At 46.3% G+C, this 21598-nt stretch overlaps 1 protein-coding gene across 2 annotated transcripts in view; it reads left to right on the top strand.

Moving 5' to 3' along the window:
• The first annotated feature begins 398 nt into the window (after positions 1 to 398).
• The window catches only part of LOC134733499 (uncharacterized), a 44851-nt gene continuing 23651 nt past the window's right edge, over positions 399 to 21598 (top strand). The window contains exons 1-3 of one of the 2 annotated variants that reach the window (XR_010117041.1): positions 399 to 577; positions 18748 to 18830; positions 20351 to 20599. Coding sequence is in view for 1 of the 2 variants with exons in the window: in XM_063623067.1 (XP_063479137.1) it covers positions 509 to 577; positions 18748 to 18830 (152 nt within the window). In the remaining variant the exon portion in view is untranslated. Of the gene's footprint in view, positions 578 to 18747; positions 18831 to 20350; positions 20600 to 21598 lie in introns of those variants that run through there. The other variant, XM_063623067.1, reaches the window with a different exon arrangement.

Below are 21598 nucleotides of genomic sequence, written 5' to 3'. Positions count from 1 at the left end.
TGTCTTCCGGAGAGGGGGGCTTGCAGCACAACCACCTGTGCAGGCTATAAAAAGCCATCGCTGGCGGAGCCGCTGCGCTCCATGTGGGGGAAGAGAGCCCAGCTTTCCAATCACTTCTCCACATTGTGCCCCTGGGTAAGCGTCCAACATGTGACAAAAGCCTCCGCTTTGTCGGGTGCCTGGCTGAACGGTTTTGCTCAAGGATAACTCTACAAGTCACATTTGCTGAAAATAGACCCTCGTGGCATGAATTTCCTAAGAACTTGGCAGATCAGTCCAAGTTCAGGATGAGAGAGAGAGAAGGAAAGAGAACTTGCTACTTTCTAATTAGTTGGCAGAGAGAGATCGCGCCGGTGAGTGAGCGCAGGCGCACGTGTCTTCTGCCTGGAATAGCCCTTCTCAGGGCACCTCTGTCTGGAATGGCCCGCGGGTGTTCTGACTGCTCCGGTCCACCGTGATCCTGAGACTCTCTAAGCTCAGCTCCTGGCCCTCTTGGAGTGGCACCACCATGCCTGGTCCCCAGCCTCCCAGAGCACCCAAGGGGGACAGCTGTGGTGTCCCTGCTACCAAGCACAGGGTAAGTAGGGAGATTTCAGCCTGAAGTAGGTTGAGCCCTCACATGTTAAGGGAGATAGAGTATAGCAAACCTCCATCACAAAGGGGGCAAAAATCGTCTCCAACTTAAAGACCATTATTCAAAGAAAGTATATTGATTGATCCAATTTTAATTTATGTAGAGGTCTAGAAGAATATGTTTATATGAATATCTGGAAAGAGCTGCATTGAAATGCTGACAGTGATTAGCTTTGATGTAGAAATTTTGGAGATTTTTTTCTTTTTATCTATCTATATTTTTCTAAAAATCAACATATAGTTTTTTTAAGTTCTTAAAGAAATATTTCTTTAGAAATCTCAAACTGAAGCAATAACAGGAGGAAGGGACATTTGTTGAGCCTGGGAGTTGGGATCTTCTGTTCTACACAAGAATTTAAACCTTTCCTCCACTTTTCTGGCTTGGCGTCACATCTTCCAAGTGCTGGCAGTAAATCATACAGGATAGTATCATAAAGGGTTCTCAAAGTAATTTTATAGTTTCATTAGAAAGAAACACTGGTATAGAAGAAAAATAACAAGTCTTCATATTTTCAGGAACATAAGGATCCAAATTTAGTTTAGGATCAAGAACAATCACAACTCAGTATACAAGAGTAACGGCCCAGACAATACTTGTTGATGTTAAATGAATTATAATTTGTTAATTCATTTACAAACGATGGTAAATTGAAATCGTCAGTATTTGTTGATATTAAATGAATTCAACATTTGTCAAATGAAATGAAACGTTAATTTATTTAAGGGATGGACTTCTTTCTTTATAAGATCCCTGTAGTGTTTTCTGTGAAACCCTCCATCTTGGAGCAAAGGAGAAGGAGGAAGGATGAGAGGGTTACATTTAAACCACACAGCCAAACTTAAAGGGGCAGCAACAACCTCTGGTGCATGCCCAAATTCAGAGTAGAAATTGTTGCAGAAAACCAAATCGCTCTTCAAGACTTAAGAAGGGGAAGGGTCTGTGTAACCAGCAGGAGTAGCAAAAGCCTACCACTCACTTCAGACAGGCTCACTGAGAGGCTCCTGTCTCACGTCCTGCACTCTTGGAAACAGAAGTTTCATAAGTTGCTTTTTCTTTTTAATTACATTTAGCAACTTCCCTATCATTCAGATACGCATTCATGCCACAAGCACTGGTCAGATGTGTGCTGCGTGTGGGACACAGAGCTGACCTTACCAAAGAGCTCCCGGCCAGTGAAGAAACCAATGTGGAATCAAAGCCAGTGCAGTGTGGTCAGCACTAACATGGAGGGCAAAGTGGCCAGGAAAGGACCGAGGAGGCCTCCCCGCTGAGGAAACAGGGACGTTTCTAGAAGAGATGACACTGGGCCAGGTCTTCTAGGCAGAGAAGAGTATTGCAAGCCAGGGGAATATCCTGGCACAGACCTGGGGTCACAAAACAAAGGGGGTTCCAGGACAAAAGGCCTGTGCTCCCCTGTGAACTGCTGGGAACCTATGGCATGGGTGATGACAAGCCGCTCCCCCACAGGAAGGTGACATGACTGGATTTGTGCTTTAAAATGAAAATCTGCCTGCCATTGAGAGGGTGGGGTGGAGGAAGCAGAGAGCTTGCTGTTTTGCAGTAAGCCACACAGGAGAGATGAGGGCCTGGGTGGTAGCCAAGAGAACTGGGAGGTTGTGAGATACTTCAGAGGAAGAAATCAACAAGGCTTGCTCTCAGATTAGACACAGTAGGTGAGAGAAACAGGTCACTTTACATGAACAAGGTTTTTTTGAAAAAAGTAGATAAATTGATTAGTGACTAACAACTAACTGCTTTGCAAAAAAAAAATTTGCAAAAAAAATCATTTGTTAGAGTTCACCATTTTTAATCTTATGAAAGCAAGAGTATTGATATGGTTTGGCTATGTCCCCACCCAAATCTCATCTTGGACTGTAGTTCCCATAATCCCCACATGTTATGGGAGGGACCTGCCAGGAGGTAAATTAATTATGGGGGCCATTGCCTCCATGCTGTTCTCCTGATACTGAGTCAGTTCTCACAAGATCTGAGGGGTTTATTCTGGGTTTTTCCCCCGCTTCACCCTGTACTTCTCCTTGCCGCCACCATGTGAAGAAGGATGTATTTGCTTCCCCTTCCGCCATGATTGTAAGTTTCCTGAGGCCTGCCCAGCCCCTGTGGAACTGTGATTCAATTAAAGCTCTTTCCTTTATAATTACGCAGTCTTAGGAAGTTCTTTATAGCAGCATGAGAACAGATAAACACATGTTGTATATGGCCTGTGATATCAGGGGTATTCAGTTCAGACAGGCTTCGTTGAAGAATCTTCTAAAATTTCAGGCAGAAGAAAAAGCAACCTAAATTTTTCCTTTTCCTTCAGTTTCTTTAAACAATTTCAAAGCTAAGGACAATGACCTAAAATTGCTACAGTATAAGATTTTGGAAGAGAAGATACAGCTAAAGGACACATGGGGGCTGGTCTAGTTTGTAGTTGGGAAGTTCATTTAACCTTCAGCCTTGGCCTCATGATCTGTCCCAAGGCGGGCATCCTCCTTCCTCTTTCACTGCTAGATATCAGGGGAGAGATCCTTGCCCTGTCTTGCAGTATCTTTGTCATTTTAAGTGTTTATCTCTGGCTTTTCCCTTCATAGTTAAGTGTCTTATCATGCACAGCCTATAATGCTTATAACAAAAAGGCCACAGCAACCACAAGGAGAGCCACTGGAGGGCCACCAGGGAGCATGGGTTTCCTGGGACGTGGCCTCTTCAGCACCTGATGGGCTTGGGGAGGGGATGAGAAGAAGCACAGAGAGGAATAGAATTGGGCAAGGGCCATGAACACTGAGAATGCCCCTGTCCCCTGTCCCACCCTGGTCTCTGCTAACGCCCAAACTCAGAATTACCCCGTAATGAGTTATTTTCTTTTTAATCCTGATGAATTAAAAATAAGGGTTATTCCCGGGATCTAGAAGCAGGCAGAGACTCCTGGAGAAGGAGGAAATAATCTTCTTTTCCAAGGGTGGCTCGGAGATGTTTTTGGTCATTTATCATTTGGGTAAAGATTGGGGATGGGATTGTTCTAGACTCCTCTATGAGGTCTATCTCCCCCCAGGGAGACACAGGCAACCCTGAGACGGAAACTTGGTGTCTCCCCCTAGCCGCTCCCAGCGGCAGCAGTTTGAAAGATTAGGATTAGTGCTTTGCTCCCTTGGGAAGCCAAAAAGACAACAGGAGAAAGAGTTTCATGGGCTGGAGGTTGTCCAAGACCAGATCTGTTGCCAAAGGATGGAATGATCTTGGCATGGCATCAACAGGGACGGTCCTTGAGCAGGAGTCAGTTTCCTCTTGGTAGCCAGGGCCCGTCCTCATTATTGCTAATCCCTGTGGGTCACATTATGACCCGCCCCTTGCTCTTTGTAACTCATTGAGGCCACCATCCCTTCACCAAGTCAGGGCCACATGCAGTGCTTGATTCTGTTTCCTGCTTGGCCACCGGGGCACCATCCCACAAGGGACTGATATCAGCAATGCTTTTCCACTGTTGCGTAGCCACCCAGCCTCAGTGCAGGAGCTGGCTAGCTTGTGGCATTAAGTATGTAGTGATTTGCATAACAGAGAGGCCGTCACTGGTGGCACCCTGATTTAGCAAACCCATCGTCACTTCTGATGGTTTGGGGCACAAGGTCAACCCAGTGACCCCCTGATCCCATGAATTAGTGAAGATTTCCCACATATTTAGAAAATCATTGTCCTGTTGTAGCATGACTTATTGATACATATCATATCTGCCAGAATATGGCTGTAATATAACTTAAAGTCCTGAAATATCAATAAAGAGGGCTCCTTGGGTGGTTGCCCGAAATCCAGTTGTTGCTGATTGAAATAGAATCAGCCTATGGTGATTCAGAAAGATTGTTCCTGAATGAGAAAGATCCCCCAGGCTGTGTCTTCATGAAGTGAAGCAATATTTTGCCAGAGGCTTTCTCACTGGAGACACAGGCTGATTTCAGAGCAATGCCATGCTCCATGGGGAACTGTTGCCAAATGACAGCTCAGGAATGTCTCTGCTCATCTCTCACTGCCAAGTTTCCAGAGTACAGAGCCCTGGCGTTCCTTCTTGAGTTGACTCCAATTGTCAAGGCACTGGCAAGCCATGGGATGTGCTCCTCAGCCCTTCCCACACACAGCAACCATCACACAGATTGGGTGAAATACCTGCCCTGAGTACCTCAGAAGAGTCTCACGTCCCTGACTTACTGAGCTGGAGGTTGAAGTCACCTGCTCTCCCAACTCCTCTGAAGGAAACCGACTTGCATTTCCTAGATTTGGAATTATCTACTCACATCTGAGGTTAAACCTGGGCTCTCAGACCAAAACTCTTGCTTCGTAGAAACGGCTAACCGAGACTGAGAACTGCAGCCTTGCCCTCAGAATCACTTGTTCCTGTGTCCTCAACCCATGGAACTGTTTTTCTTAAAATGTGTTTAAAATTATTAAAGTGTTGCTCCTTTGGAAACTTTATTTCCATTGGGGCACAGAATTATGATATAATTTAAAGTAGAATGTATTTCCTTTGTTAGTTGTAAGAAATTTACTCAAAAGCAGTCTCTGCCTAACAGACAAATATGGGGAACATGAAACTGAAACAGTAGAGTTCCCCAATTCCCCTTGGCAGGACGTGCAACAGGGGTGTGGCTTGCCTACAGCTCAGACCCCTGGGGGAGCATGCAGATGGGCAGGTGCAGAGGCCAGGGAAAGCCCTTTTGGGCTCTGGCCCCACGGCACCATCTAGGAATGGGTGTCTGTGACTCCCCAAGCCCAAGTGGGTGTGCGCTACACAGCTCTTTCAGATTTGCCATCTGGGCTTGTGTCTTAGTCAGCTCAATGGAGCCTCTGCCTTATCGCAAGGGCAGGGGACCACTGGGACAATCTTCTGTATTCCGAGCTCTTGCCCAGTGTCCTGAAAGAATCAAATCACATATGGCCTCAAAGGATGAATGAAAGGTTTTATTGAGTGGTAGAGGTGGCTCTCAGGGAGATGGATGGGGAGCCAGAACAGGGGATGGAGTGGGAAGGTGGTCTTCCGCTGGAGTCGGGCCGCCCAGCGGCCAGACTTTTCTAACTGCCCCCGGCCAAATTCCCCTTGGCATTCAGACATCCCTCCTCTTCTCTCTTTCTCTGCTGCGTTGTTCCACCGTTACTGGTCTGCTGGTCTGCTGGTCCACTGGTCTGCTCATCCCAACATTTGACTGCTTGTGTGTGTGCCCGCTAAGGTCTCAGATTTTTATGGGGGCAAGATGTTGGGCGTGGCAGGCCAAAAGGCAACTTTTTGGGCACAAAACCAGAAATGGCTGCCTTCATTTAGGGTCGTGGGTCTTCAGGCTTAAGGTTGGGGCCTTTGTCGGGAACCGCCCTCTTCTACCCAGTATTTTCCTGCCTCCCGTCCATATCAAAACGAGAGGCAATCTGAAAGAAAACAGAGAATGAATTTATTCCTTCCATGAGCTTTTTAAAAAGATGAACTGACCACTCAGAGTCTTCATAAAATGTCTTACAATTGTTAATAATATCAAGTACACAGCCATCATGAAGTGGCCAGCAGCAATCTAAGCACTCCACCTAGAGTAACTTGTGTAATACTCTATCAACCAGCCCAATTGGGTAATAAGAACTATTATTACTGATATTTTACAGACAGGAAACTGAGGCACAGACAGGTTAAGTAACTCACCCATGAGCATGGCTGGTCCATGGCACAGCTGGATGCAAACTTCTCAAGACAGAGGACGCACTATTCTGTCCTGATCCCTAAAAGGGATAAATAACGAAAGAAGAGTCTATGATGAATTACTTTGTGACTTAGCAGAGGAAAAGCAGACGGCTCAAAACAGCCAAACAATGCCCCTTGGGGATGACCCCATGGAACCCGTTGAGGTGAGGGCCGCCTGACCATTCCACCTCTAGGCCCAGATCCCAGAGCCCAGGCCACCGGCCTAGGTAGGGACAACAGGATTCCCACATTAGCCAAGATAATGGCTCCCACTGGCTCCTTCCTCAGAGCTGGTTTCCAGCAGCTCATCCTCCTTCCCAAGCATCTTTCTCTCAGTGGTTGGGAGAAACAGAACCTCTCTGAACCGAATCACTCTAAGGTGCAAACGACTAATAGCTTTGGGAAGACATTTGCCTATTCAATGAGGCATTTCTCAACTCAAAGGCTCTCTAATGGGTAGAAATACAGACAATGTGGCAGAGAGTAGAGAATTCAATGTCATGCAAGGGATACAGGTTTTTGGTTTTGTCTTTTGTTTTACTTTTACTTTTTTCCTTCAGATAAAATTCACATATCAAAACATTGTGCAACCATCACTACCATCTAATTCCAGACAATTTTTCTCACCCCAGAAAGAAACCCTATACCTATTAGCAGTCTGTCTGCACTGCCCCCATGCTCGAGCCCTTGGCAGCCACTAATCTGCCTTCTGTCTTCATAGATTTGCCTGTTCTATTTATATTTCACATAAATGAAATCATATCACATGTGTCTTTTGTGTCCAGCTTTCTTCAGTTAGCATAATGGTTCGAGGTTCACCTATGTTGTGGCATGAATCAGTATTTCATCCCTTTTTACAACAGAATAATATTCCATTGTGTGGATAAACCACATTTTGCTTATCCACTCATTAGTTGATAGCCATTTGTATTATTTCGACTTTGGCTATTATGAATAAGGCTGCTGTGAATATTCATGCACAAGAGTCTTTGTGTGGATATACTTTTTTTTTTTTTTTTTGAGACAGAGTCTTGCTCTGTTGCCAGGCTGGAGTGCAATGGCGTGATATTGGCTCACTGCAACCTCCACCTCCCGGGTTCAAGCAATTCTCCTGCCTCAGCTTCCCGAGTAAGCTGAGGCGCATGCCACCACACCTGGCTAATTTTTGTATTTTTAGTAGAGACGGTGTTTCACCACGTTGGCCAGATGGTCTCGATCTCTTGACCTCGTGATCCGCCTGCCTCGGCCTCCCAAAGTGCTGGGATTACAGGCGTGAGCCACCGCACCTGGCCAGACATATGTTCTTAATTATCTTGGGGTATACCAAGGATAATTACTGCTGGGTCATATGGTAATAGGAATGGTGTCTAAATACAGGAAGTTTAGAAGAATCCATTAAATCATAGGACCTAGGTGACTGCCTACTTGCGCTGTGTGACCTCAGGCAATCCAAGTAACCTCTCTGAATCTCAGGTTGGCCTTTTGCTTGGTGTTATTGTTTTGTATGTTGAATGTCTTAAATTAAAACATTTGCCTTTCAGTGTCCTTGTGAAGATTCAAACGATGTAAGTAAAGGCGTTTGTTTCTACACTAGTCGGGGGAGGCTCTTGAGCTCCTGTTGTCATAGGCCCTGTCAGATAGGCCCCGAGGGCAGGGTGGCCACTAACGCAGGTGGACTGGGGACACCACCCTGCAGCAAGAGCTCTGCCTGGTGATTCCTTCTCTTTCCCAGCTAGTGGCCCTGCTGGTAAATAATCTTGTGAGAAGCTTTAGCTGCGATCATGACTTGATGAGTTAGTTCATGAGGTGACTGGGAAAAGAAATTCTTCACATGGAAATTTCCAGTGCGGTTCGAAGCCAGAGTGGGTAATATTTTAGCTGCACACACTGTATGCACACGCACACTGCATGCACACACACTGCACACTACGCCTGCTGTATACACGGTGAGCACACACACACCGCATACACACTGCTCACATGCCACACACAGGTTCTCAGATGAGGCCAGATCAGGCCACGCTCCCTGGGAAGCTGGCCCCGGCTGACACAGGCAGGGAGCCTCTGCGCTCTGTGATTCACCCGGGACCTCACTCCCTTCAAAGAGCCTCCTCCTTTTCTGGACAGTCTCTGCCCACGTCCTGTGTCCTCAGGCCTTGCTTCCGTGGCTCCTCTACGGTTAGAGCTGAGCATCTGAGAAACTGGTCTGGGCATTAACCCACAGGACAGGTGCACAGACAACCTGGGAGTGAATTCCAGCTCTCCGCTTGTTAGCTGTGTGGCTTCGAGTAAGTCAATTGGCCTCTCTGGGTTTCAGTGTCCTCCTCTGTCACACAGGGATGATGAGAGTCTCTGCCTTGAAGGGTTATGGCCAAGATAAAATGAGATCTGCCATAGAGCTTGTCAAGAGCCGTGCCCAGCCCAGAGCAAGTGACTTAAGAGGTTTCAGCTGGTATTATCATTATTGTCTGTGGCTCCTCTCTTCCCTCAAAGCAACTACAGCCATGGGCCGCACAATGACGTTTCAGTGGACAATGGGTCACACATACAACAGTGGCCCCATGAGATTACGACGGAGCTGAAAAATTCCCGCTCCCTACTCAGGCCTTGATGATCATGACCCTGTGATGGCCTAGGACAACGTGCATGTTTGTGTCTTCGTTTTTAAATGAAAATGTTTAAAAAGTAAAACTAAATTTTAAAACATTTAAATATATAGAATAAGGATATAAAGAATAATTTTGTGCAGAAGTATCACGTGCTTGTGTTTTAAGCTAAGTGTTATCACAAAAGAGTCAAAAAGTGAAAAAAAATGAAGTTTGTAAAGTAATAAATGTTACAGTAAACTAAGGTTAATTTACTATTGAAAAAAATTATAGATTTAGTGTAGCCTAAGTGTGCAGTGTTTATAAAGTCTACAGTAGTCCACAGTAGGGTACAGTGGTGTACAGCAGTCTACAGTAGCGCACAGGAGTCTATAGTATTGTACAGTAGTGTACAGTAGTGTAGTGTGCAGTAGTCTACAGCAGTATACAGTAGTGTACAGTAGTGTGCAGTAGTCTACAGTAGTGTACAACAGTGTACAATAGTCTACAGTAGTGTACAGTAGTCTATAGTAGTGTACAGTAGTCTACAGTAGTGTACAGTAGTGTATAGTAGTGTGCAATAGCCTACGGTAGTGTACGGTAGTGTGCAGTAGTCTACAGTAGTGTATCGTAGTGTATAGTAGTGTGCAGTAGCCTACAGTAGCGTATGGTAGTGTGCAGTAGTCTACAGTAGTGTACGGTAGTGTATAGTAGTGTGCAGTAGTCTACAGTAGTGTACGGTAGTGTATGGTAGTGTGCAGTAGTCTACAGTAGTGTACGGTAGTGTATGGTAGTGTGCAGTAGTCTACAGTAGCCTACAGTAGCGTATGGTAGTGTGCAGTAGTCTACAGTAGTGTACGGTAGTGTATAGTAGTGTGCAGTAGTCTACAGTAGTGTACGGTAGTGTATGGTAGTGTGCAGTAGTCTACAGTAGTCTACGGTAGTGTATAGTAGTGTGCAGTAGTCTACAGTAGTGTACGGTAGTGTATGGTAGTGTGCAGTAGTCTACAGTAGTGTACGGTAGTGTATGGTAGTGTGCAGTAGTCTACAGTAGCCTACAGTAGCGTATGGTAGTGTGCAGTAGTCTACAGTAGTGTATGGTAGTGTATAGTAGTGTACAGTAGCCTACGGTAGTGTATGGTAGTGTGCAGTAGTCTACAGTAGTGTACGGTAGTGTATAGTAGTGTGCAGTAGTCTACAGTAGTGTACAGTAGTGTATAGTAGTGTGCAGTAGTCTACAGTAGTGTACGGTAGTGTATAGTAGTGTGCAGTAGTCTACAGTAGTGTACGGTAGTGTATAGTAGAGTGCAGTAGTCTATAGTAGTGTACAGTAGTGTATAGTAGTGTGCAGTAGTCTACAGTAGTGTACGGTAGTGTATGGTAGTGTGCAGTAGTCTACAGTAGTGTACGGTAGTGTATAGTAGAGTGCAGTAGTCTACAGTAGTGTACGGTAGTGTATGGTAGTGTGCAGTAGTCTACAGTAGTGTACGGTAGTGTATAGTAGAGTGCAGTAGTCTATAGTAGTGTACGGTAGTGTATAGTAGTGTGCAGTAGTCTACAGTAGTGTACGGTAGTGTATAGTAGTGTGCAGTAGTCTACAGTAGTGTACAGTAGTGTATAGTAGTGTGCAGTAGCCTACGGTAGTGTATGGTAGTGTGCAGTAGTCTACAGTAGTGTACGGTAGTGTATGGTAGTGTGCAGTAGTCTACAGTAGCCTACGGTAGTGTATAGTAGTGTGCAGTAGTCTACAGTAGTGTACGGTAGTGTATGGTAGTGTGCAGTAGTCTACAGTAGTGTACGGTAGTGTATGGTAGTGTGCAGTAGTCTACAGTAGCCTACAGTAGCGTATGGTAGTGTGCAGTAGTCTACAGTAGTGTATGGTAGTGTATAGTAGTGTACAGTAGCCTACGGTAGTGTATGGTAGTGTGCAGTAGTCTACAGTAGTGTACGGTAGTGTATAGTAGTGTGCAGTAGTCTATAGTAGTGTACGGTAGTGTATAGTAGTGTGCAGTAGTCTACAGTAGTGTACGGTAGTGTATAGTAGAGTGCAGTAGTCTATAGTAGTGTACGGTAGTGTATAGTAGTGTGCAGTAGTCTACAGTAGTGTACGGTAGTGTATGGTAGTGTGCAGTAGTCTACAGTAGTGTACGGTAGTGTATAGTAGAGTGCAGTAGTCTATAGTAGTGTACGGTAGTGTATAGTAGTGTGCAGTAGTCTACAGTAGTGTACAGTAGTGTATAGTAGTGTGCAGTAGCCTACGGTAGTGTATGGTAGTGTGCAGTAGTCTACAGTAGTGTACGGTAGTGTATAGTAGTGTGCAGTAGCCTACGGTAGTGTATGGTAGTGTGCAGTAGTCTACAGTAGCCTACAGTAGCGTATGGTAGTGTGCAGTAGTCTACAGTAGTGTACGGTAGTGTATAGTAGTGTGCAGTAGTCTACAGTAGTGTACGGTAGTGTATAGTAGAGTGCAGTAGTCTACAGTAGTGTATGGTAGTGTATAGTAGTGTGCAGTAGTCTACAGTAGTGTATGGTAGTGTGCAGTAGTCTATAGTAGTGTACGGTAGTGTACAGTAGCCTACGGTAGTGTACAGTAGTGTGCAGTAGCCTACGGTAGTGTATGGTAGTGTATAGTAGTGTGCAGTAGTCTACAGTAGTGTACAGTAGTGTATAGTAGTGTGCAGTAGCCTACGGTAGTGTATGGTAGTGTGCAGTAGTCTATAGTAGTGTACGGTAGTGTACAGTAGCCTACGGTAGTGTACAGTAGTGTGCAGTAGTCTACAGTAGTGTACGATAGTGTATGGTAGTGTGCAGTAGTCTATAGTAGTGTACGGTAGTGTATGGTAGTGTGCAGTAGTCTATAGTAGTGTACGGTAGTGTATGGTAGTGTGCAGTAGTCTATAGTAGTGTACGGTAGTGTATGGTAGTGTGCAGTAGTCTATAGTAGTGTACGATAGTGTATGGTAGTGTGCAGTAGTCTATAGTAGTGTACGGTAGTGTATGGTAGTGTGCAGTAGTCTATAGTAGTGTACGATAGTGTATGGTAGTGTGCAGTAGTCTATAGTAGTGTACGGTAGTGTACGGTAGTGTGCAGTAGTCTATAGTAGTGTACGGTAGTGTACGGTAGTGTGCAGTAGTCTACAGTAGTGTACGGTAGTGTATAGTAGAGTGCAGTAGTCTACAGTAGTGTACGGTAGTGTACAGTAGTGTGCAGTAGTCTATAGTAGTGTACGGTAGTGTACAGTAGTGTGCAGTAGCCTACGGTAGTGTACAGTAGTGTGCAGTAGCCTACAGTAGTGTACAGTAGTGTACAGTGTGTACAGTCATGTGCAGTAGTGCCCTAGGCCTTCCCAGTCACTCCCCGCTCACTCACTGGCTCATCCAGATCCACTTCCAGACCTGCAAGCTCCATGTTAAGTGCCCCATGCAGGTGAACCATTTTAAATCTTTTCTACTGCATTTTGACCATATAGGTACAATTACAATTGCATTACAATTGCCCACAGTACTCGGCACAGTCACATGTTGTACAGGTTTGTAGCCTAGGAGCAATGGGTCTACGATATAGCCTAGGTGTGTAGTGGTCTGGCCCATCCAGATTTGTGCAAGTATACTCTGTGGTGTCTGCACAATGACAAAAATCACCTAAAGACACATTTCTCAGAATGTATCCCTGTTTTTAAGTGATGCATGGCTGTATATACAATTTAGTTGGGGCCTTCTTCATATCCAAGCCCTCGCCTCACCTGGTGTTTAATGTTGAAATACCAGCCCTGGGGGGTAGAAGGAGGTTTGGAGACAGGTAAGCTGTTCAGACTGGGCAGGCACCGGCAGGTGTGTGGGTGTTCTATTTACAGCACTCTTTAGAGTCTTTGCGAATGTTACCTGATATGTACGTACGTTGCCTTTCCCTAAAGCGGGTCCTGCTCACAATTTTGTTTGCACCAACAAATGTATCTATTGCTTTCTGGACCCTCCTTCCTGATCGAAAACTTTCACTATATGTAATATAATTTAAAATCCCTAACTCCTTAGTGGTCTGGCCCATCCTTAGGTTTAGTCTTCCCTAATTGCCCTCACTTAAGCTGCAAGCAGCCTCAATCCTCAATTGGCCTCCCAAGCACCACTCTGCTTTCCTGCCTCACTGCCTCTGCCAGCACTACACCCTCCACCAAAACACACCTTCCCTTGCCCCTCCCAACCATCTCCACCATCAGCCCAGCTCAAAAGTCACCCTTCCAGGAAGTCCTCTAAGATCTGCAGTACAGCCTCTGCCTTGTGTTTCCATAGCATTAATAGCATTCTTCTAGAACATTCTCTCGTATTATGATTATTTCTATACATGTCTTATCACTGACACCACACTGTGAGTTATTTTAACTTTGTTATTTGTGACACTCTCTTTCATTTTTGTAGTATCCTGCCAGGAACTTACAGGTAGTAAGTATTTAAATTTTGTTGAGTCAAATGATGTGCACCCTTCGAAATGATTGAGTTTTAACATTAACTCTCTAAATAACCAGGATCACCATGTTACAATTTATATCAGTAAGAACTCCTAGAACTCTAGAATCTAGACAGGCAGTCGAATGCTAAAAGTCGGTGCTGTGACAGCAGGCACACTCTGCCTTTCCCTAAAGCGGGTCCTCCTCACAATTTTGTTTGCAACAACAGAAGTATGTATTGCCTTCCCTGATCCTGGGAATCTTAGGCACATTTTTAGCCTCTCCGTGTTTCAGTTTCCTCATGGATTAAAAAAAGACAACAACAGTACTGACTTCATAGGATTGCTGAGGAGAAAATGAGTTCGCCTTTGCAAGCCTGTAGGAAAGTGCCTGGCATGCAGGAAACACCCAGTAAATATTAGCTGGAATTCCACCTCAAGACCAGCTCCCCATAGGCTCTTACCCTGTAGAGGTCTGGAAAAAGGACAATTAGATGCTGCTGTAGTTACCAACTCTCACCAGTAGGAGACACCCAATCGCCACGGTTGTGATCATTTCCCTTCAAGATGGAGCCCAGGGATGGAGAATTCAGTTTGGGAATGGAGGCAAAGGTGCTTTTATAAATATCAAGAAAATCTTGAGATCTAAAGATCACACATGGCCCTCTGCAAGAGGTTGCATGGGGAGGACATTTGGCAAGTTCCAGTGTACCTCTTTCCCTACCCAGCACCTGCTTAGAAAGGGCAAAGGTTGTGGCAGTGGCAGGGAGGTGAGGGATGGCCCCCAAGAAGGGTGGGCACAGAGACCCAGGAAGAAGGAACTGGATCTGTAGCTGGCAATGCATATATTTAATTTTATTCCGTGATTTCTTCCAGGATTAGCTAAATCTATCCACCCATCCTGGCTTGTGTGGTCACCTCCTGAACGTGGGGTGCAGTCCACATGAAATCACCCTCCTATCAGCTTGTTCCTCCATTCCTTCCTCCAGCCAGATTGTTACTCTATGCCCTGGGACCTGAGCATGCCTAGCCCATTCCCAAGCCTGCCCTGGGCTTCCTGGTATTTCTAGTTCCAGCTCATACCTCACTTCCTCCAAGAAGCCTTCCCTGACCTCTCTAGTCCAGCAAGCTCCTCCTCCACCGAGCCTGTCCCACTGGCCTTTCCACAGTTAGGCACTTTCTCCAATGCTGCCTGTTGGGTCACCTGCCTTTTCATGTAGCACCATGAGGACAGGGACACTCCTTGTCTGCACCTTTTCATGTAGCACCATGAGGACAGGGACACTACTTGTCTGTACCTCCTCAGGAGTCTGCAAAGGATTCTGCATGGAATCTGGGCGATGTTGACTGCAGAATGACTGGACAAGTGCCAGGTAATTTGTAGGTGTGCAAGAATGAATGGAAAAATTTTAAATCTCCACTGTAGACAGAGGGAAAAAAATCCTATTTGAAATAAGTTACCTTGCCCCTCGGTTTGAATTTAAGAGCTATTTTCTCCAATTTGGTCATCAAAATATGACAAGTGAATGCTGTTGCCATGAAGTCTTATGAAGATCTTGCATGTTATCCAAGCCTCGGGTCCCCTCTTCTCTAACAAAATATAGTTTAAAATTTTCACTTGTGGGCTGGGCGCAGTGGCTCACACTGGTAATCCTAGCACTTAGGGAGGCCAAGGTGGGCAGATCGCTTGAGCCTAGGAGTTCAAGATCAGCCTGGGAAACATGGCAAAACTCCATTTATTAAAAAAAAAATTAGCCTGGCATGGTAGCGTGTGCCTGTACTCCCAGCTACTCCAGAGGCAGAGACAGGACGATTGCTTGAGCTAGGGAGGTCGAGACTGCAGTGAGCCTTGATTGCGCCACTGCACTCCAGCCTAGGAGACAGAACGAGACCCTGTCTCAAAATAAGAAAATCTCTTGTGATTTTGTTTATTTAGTATTTGGTGAATGAACTCATTAGAAGTCACATTATCAGCCACCCGCTCTGGTCAGCCGTGGGCTGGGAGAGAAAGGGAGAGCAGAGCAGATGCAGCTCCCACCTTCCTTGGAACATGATGTCATCTAATTTGTTCATTCAGCAGAAACTTCGCACACACTTACAAAGCACCCTGCCCTGCACTAGGTGGGCTCTGGGGATAGAAAACTGAATAAGAGAATGCGGTCCCTGTCCTTAGGCACACATTATCCATTGGAGAAGACAGCTGAACCAGGCACAAGTCACTAAGTTCCCAGTTTCTCAGAGGGTTTGATGAAGGTGTTAGATATATAGAATCACTCTAATACTAGGTCTGAAACAAAAATACTTCCCATTAAAGGGCAAGGTTGTAGGAACATTTTGAGGGCAGGAAAGGAAGAGCAACCCTTCACTCTATGCCCAAAAAAGTCTCCTGCCTGGTCTCTGATAGTTTCATTTCTTTTCACGAGAAAACAAAGCATTACATTTCATAAAAGACAAGGCTTAGAAAGCTGACTTCAACTACTGTCATATTCCTGAGGAGAGCAAGGAAACGCAGGAGAAAACACAAAGTATACCCATTTTACAGATAAGGAGGCTGAGGCTCTGTGGGGAAGGTTTAGCAGGTTGGCTGGGCTCTCGGGTGAGTTAGAGGAGGTGGCACGGCTCCAGCCCACATCCCTGGTTCTCAGGCATCCCTCTCTCCCGGTCTCCTCCATTAAACTCTGCGTGCCAGCCCAGGGCACCAGTCATGGGCAGAGTGGGCTCTCTGCTGCCTCGTGGGGTCCCAGCAGAATTAACTTTCATGAAGCCAGGTAGAGAAAAGTTAAGGAAGAGCAGCCTCAATGCAGGTTGCTAAGGCCCAGCCCCACTGAGCGGGTGCACAGAGCCAGCCTGCTGTTCTGCAAACACAGCCCGCTAGATGCCACACCAATGTGTTGCAGGCGGTCTGAGCCAGGAAGTAGATCTGGAGCTTCAGGGTAGCTGTGAGTGAAAAAAAAAAAAAAAAAAGAACGTAATTCATATCTGACCGATGACTCAGAAGTATGAACTGGGGGACCTTTCCTTCCTAACCCACCTGACAGCCATGGCAGACACAGCCAAGTGTACACCAGTGAGCCTGTCATATCGCGGGTCTGCTGTCACAGCCTTTGTCGAGCCCGAGACAGAATCCAGTGTGAACAGATTTCTCACACTCCAGGCTTCCCTCACAAAGCTGCGTTTCCCTCAGCCACTCCTTTACCTATTTGGAAAGAACAGCAGGAAAAGGAAAGACGGATCTTGGTGAATCTTCCAAAAATCCTCTACTGGATTCCAGAGCTGGACTACTCAAAGGTGTGAAATTGGATCTTCTCCTCTTTAAAGACTCTTTTCCTGGGGTCTTCATACTCCCCACTTCCTCTCCCATAAAATCCTGGTTTTATGGAAGACATCAAATCATTCACCTGGAGGAGTACATGAATAAGAGCACCTTACCATGGTACTTGCCTTTTAACAGGGATCAAGAAACCTTTTGCAAAGGAATGAGTGTTACCAGATGGGAAGCCGTGACTGTGAGTTGTCCATGTTCTTGGCGTGTTGGACAAAGAATTTAATAAAATGCACAAAGCAACAAAAGAACGAAGCAACAAAAGTGCAGATTTATTGAAGTGAAAGTACACTCTATAGAGACAGAAAGTACACTCTACAGAGTGAGAGTTGGCTCGATCAACCAAGCAGCTCATTTACAATGTTCTTTGGGGTTTTTGTTAAGTTGAAATAATTTGGTAACACCCCTAGATGCCCTTTAGAGGCCTCCAATTGGTTACCCGCTATGATGGATGGGCCCCCGACCAATCAGAGGCTGAAGTGGAAACCCGTTTTGTTATCACAGGAGTGAGGATGTGGCCTGTATGCTGCCTAATCTTGCCTAGAACTGGCTGCACCTGCTGTTCCTTTGCTTCTGCTTTAACCCTTGGTTACCTTAATTCCCTATTCTCCTGCCTCATAAGGGTGGTGCTAGGCATTAGCTAGGACACAGATGGGGCATCTTAGACAGAAGAGGCTCATTCTTCACTCAAAAAGCCACACCTGGTTGTCTTTCTTTTTTCTAGTTCAATCACCCAGCTTTGTCCTGGACCTGGTCCGGGCGCATCGTGCTGGAGAGAGACCTGGCCCAGCCCACCAGCACGGCTTCTTCAGAGGACCTTTCTGGTCCACCTGATTCACCACAGCTTGGTCATTTGCAGCCTGATTTTGCAATTCATCTCTTTATATTCATATGAATTCTGACTCCTCGTTTACCGTATAAGATCATGTGAGGGGTAATACCTGACCATCTTCCTTGTTCTTTCCTATCCTGGAAGGTCCATGTGATTTTTGACAATGAATATGATTTCTGTTTGACCTTGGAATTAGTTTTTGCATTTGATTATCAGGAGGTTCGATGTTTAGGGATTTCTACTCACAGTGAAATCTAATGCCACACCTGGCAGGAATTGGGTCCTTTTAACATGAGACTAAAATCCAACGAGCCCAAGCCAGGAAGACCTGATTCGCAGGGGCCAGGGAGGGTGCTCACTTCTCCACTTCCACACGAAGCCACCTCCAGTCTGGAAAGAAGCAACTCTTCCATTATCTGTTGGAGATTCCTTATTGCCTGTAAAGTAGGAGTAAACAGAGTGTGTGAGATGTTGACCGAGCACGATGGGATGGAACAGATGCCCTCTCATTAACGCAGAGCATATGGCAGAGTTCTGTAGCCATTCTCAATAAAATGGAAAATAAGGTACTTTAAAATAAACACAGCTGGACACAGTCGAGAAAACAATGGCGATCTTTATTTTGCAGAAATGAAGTCAAAGCGCTGCTTACTGGTTGTCAGATTGCCACATATGAAAGGGGCTGGAAACACAGCCAATGTTCAGAGTTAGAGTCGCTGCATTGGAGACCCAGAAATCAAGAGTCCTCATCACACCGAGCAGGCTAAGAGAGGGCTGGGGAGGGAGCTTTTCTGCCCTGTCCCTTTCGGCCCCTGGTGGTTCCTTTGCCAGTGTGAGTACAACGATTTGCACAACTACTGCTTTCACTTAGTGCAAAAATGGACTGATGTTTTAAGTTGAATCCAGTAGTTCAACCACTGGAGCTTCAGAAGGGTCCACAGCCCACTCCTTTCTGCCGGAACTGTCTTATGTTATCATCAAATCAGGCATCCCTGGCCATTCACCAGTGGTCCGAGAGTTGGGACCTCGTTGATAAATGTATTTATTCCAAATTTAGGTGTAAGTCCCTTCCAGGCAGTGCAGCAGAGCAGAGGATAACAAGGAGACGATTTGGTGTTCTCCGTTTTGTTTAGGAACACACTTCTTACATGAGTGCCCTAAGTGCAGCCGCCGTTTCCTACCAGGCAAGACAATGATCAGCCCTGCTTTGTTTGTTCCCACAGCTCAGGAACCTGGCTCAGAGCTGCTCCTCAGCGCCAGCTGCTAGACTGGACAAGATTTTAGGCAAGGCACGGCCACACACCAGGTAGGTGAAAACCCACCACAGTGAACCGCTGCCAGGGAGCCCACTAAGGCACTGAGCCTCTCCATGAACGGAGGCCTAACCTCAGCCTGCCTGGCTGATCTCATCTCTAGGGTGCTTTACATGACAGCAGCAGACTGTGAGCCTGCTGCCTGGAGGAACTATGCAGGTGTAAGTAGCACCCAGCTTGTCCTCGGACACGTGGCAGCCCAGGGGCAAAACATCAGGTTGTTCACGAATCACCAAGGTATTTTTGGCATCATGTTAGTATACTCCAAAAACAACCAAAGAGCAGGGGAAAAAAATAACCCAATTCACCAAAGTAAAATGTAGTCCATCTAAGAGGGTTGTTTAAGTTTAAAGTTTTCTTTACTGAATTGGGCCAAACTGGATAAGCATTAATATCCCTCCCTAAGGCTCCCAGTCAGGCGGGACCAGGCAGAACGAAAGCTTGAGCCAGTTACTGGGCATTTGCCACAGGCCAGACGCCCTCACCATAGCCACATTGCATCATTCATCAAACCCACCTCAGGAAGTGGATGCGGTGATTCTCCCAGGGAGACTCTGGGAAGCGGTAGCACAGATAATGAGAAAGACTAGGGATCCCAGGTCAGATCTGGGGAATGCCAGAGCTTCGGGTCCTTGCATGAGTAAGGTTAGATAAGCCCGAAAGAGCACAACCAAGGGTCCTCAGAGAGCAGCACATCAGAGACCACGCCAGGCAGTGGACAGCCCGTGGTCAAGCCCAAAGTGACCTCCAGGAAAGGAGGACATCCCTGTAATGACACTGCAGCCTCTCCCTTGCCCCAGACCCCACTCCCAGGGCACAATTCCAGGCTGTCTTAGACACCAGAGCTCACATCCACCCAGGCATGGGCAGGAGAGTCACCGACTCGCGCTGGAGGCTCCGCTGCTGCAGCAGAACCACCGGCTCCCTGCAGAGAGAGCCCTGACCCCTTCGGAGGCAGCAAATACCAGCCGTGCTCAGACCTCCCTCCTGAGTGAACGGCTCTGCAGTGTAGACAGGTTGTTTGTGCTGGAAGCATTTCCACGGAGCCACAGCAGTGGATGGCTGACACGAAATTCCCTGACTGTCTCCCACCGTCTGAGAATTAAGGTTATATAGCTGTTATCCGCACATCCTATCAGCCTTTGAGTTACAGGCTGTGATGTTGTGACTTTTGTGGAAGAAGCAGGGAGCGATGGGAGAGGGAGAAAGGTCTGAGGGGGCTGTTTGCAGACACAGCCCTGTCCTCACCCGAGCCACCGTCACCCCAGAGTGGGGTAGCTGATCCCCAGCAGGTTGCTCTTGGTAACTGAGCAGGTGTCGGGGGATCTAGATCCAGAAGAGAGGAAGGTGGGGAAGGAAGAGGAGTGCGGAGAGGGCTCAGCCTGCAGCGCTGTGCACTTAGGGGGCTTGATTGAAGCCTCATTATCTGGGACATAACTGCGGTCAGACGGACTAGGGGGCTCCAGGAGGCTGATGATGTGAAAGGTGATGACAGATTTTCGTTTTCCATTAGGAGATGAAACCCGCTTTCCCAACCTCTCCAAACAGAAGAGAGACTTGGCTGAAGGTCTAAATAATGCCTGAGGCCTCCAGGAGGGCCAGCGTGTCTGGTCAGGACCACGGTGCCCCACGCAGTGTTTGTTCGCCGGGGAAGCCACTCCTCTGCTACTGCACTCTGGAAGAGACTCCTGGGTCTCACAAGGAGGTGGAGGTGTCCCCAGAGGCCCTTTAAGATGTGTGGTTAGAGAAGGCTTAAATTTGCTATCTGGGAACCTCATATCTGAATGATTTTAACAATCATTTTTAGCAGTTATAACTTCAAATAAAGATTTCAAATTCTATATGGACACTAATGATCTATTCTAAGCTAATATCCACAGTAGAGGAGAATGAGAAAATCTTGAATGGGAATCCAGTTTATAGAAGAATCTAATGATTGTGAGTCTCGAGTAAAGATGCTGCCGTGGTACACAGTATTCAAGACAGCATGTGAAATTAAAATGTGTCTAACTTCTGCTCCCGTCGATGAATTTCCAACCTTTTTCCCCGTGTTAGGGCCCAGGTCTCTCCAGTGCTTTCCAGGGCTACTATCTATAATTGGCAAATGATCCCCTCATACTATCCAATTGTTCTCCTTCCAAAGACCTACAAAAAGAAACCTGATTATCTTGCCAATTGCTCTGTGTTACCAGATGTTTAGTTTGAGAACACAAAGTGTACCTGTGAGAGTATCCAAGCACAAAACACTTCTGGCCCAAGCTGGCTAGTCTGACCACGGGACCAAGCCTCAAAACCTTGAATTTTATATGATCTTGACCCAATCAAATAGAACTTAGACATCTCCTGGAAGAAGGGCCAATGTCTTCATCCTCTTTGAGACTTCCTCCTACCCATGGGATTCCGTAGAGTGCTTTGCATACAGCAAGTGCGGAATAATTGAATTTTCTGCCCTGTGGTCACAGAGACCACACCATCCAAATGCCAGTGATAATCTTCAATGACATTTACAGAGTCTGTGTGAATCAGACTAACCACATCTTTAAATCCTGACCCAGTTTCACTCAGATTTGGCTGGACAACTGCCCTTAGTAGCCCAGCTTCCAGACTGTCAATCACACAGCGATCTCCTGGACACCTTCTGTGAACCTGGCACAGAGATCGATGCTGGGGATGGGAAGATGAATACAGCAAGGTGTTCCAACATAGTGACAGGTGAGCAAGTCACTACAGGACAGGGAGACAGGCGTTAGAGACAGAGAGG

This window comes from Symphalangus syndactylus, chromosome 2 (genome assembly GCF_028878055.3).
Source record: "Symphalangus syndactylus isolate Jambi chromosome 2, NHGRI_mSymSyn1-v2.1_pri, whole genome shotgun sequence".
Taxonomy (NCBI): Eukaryota; Metazoa; Chordata; class Mammalia; order Primates; family Hylobatidae; genus Symphalangus; species Symphalangus syndactylus.
The sequence above is the reverse complement of the archived record's forward strand: the minus strand, read 5'-3'. Positions and strand labels throughout refer to the sequence as shown.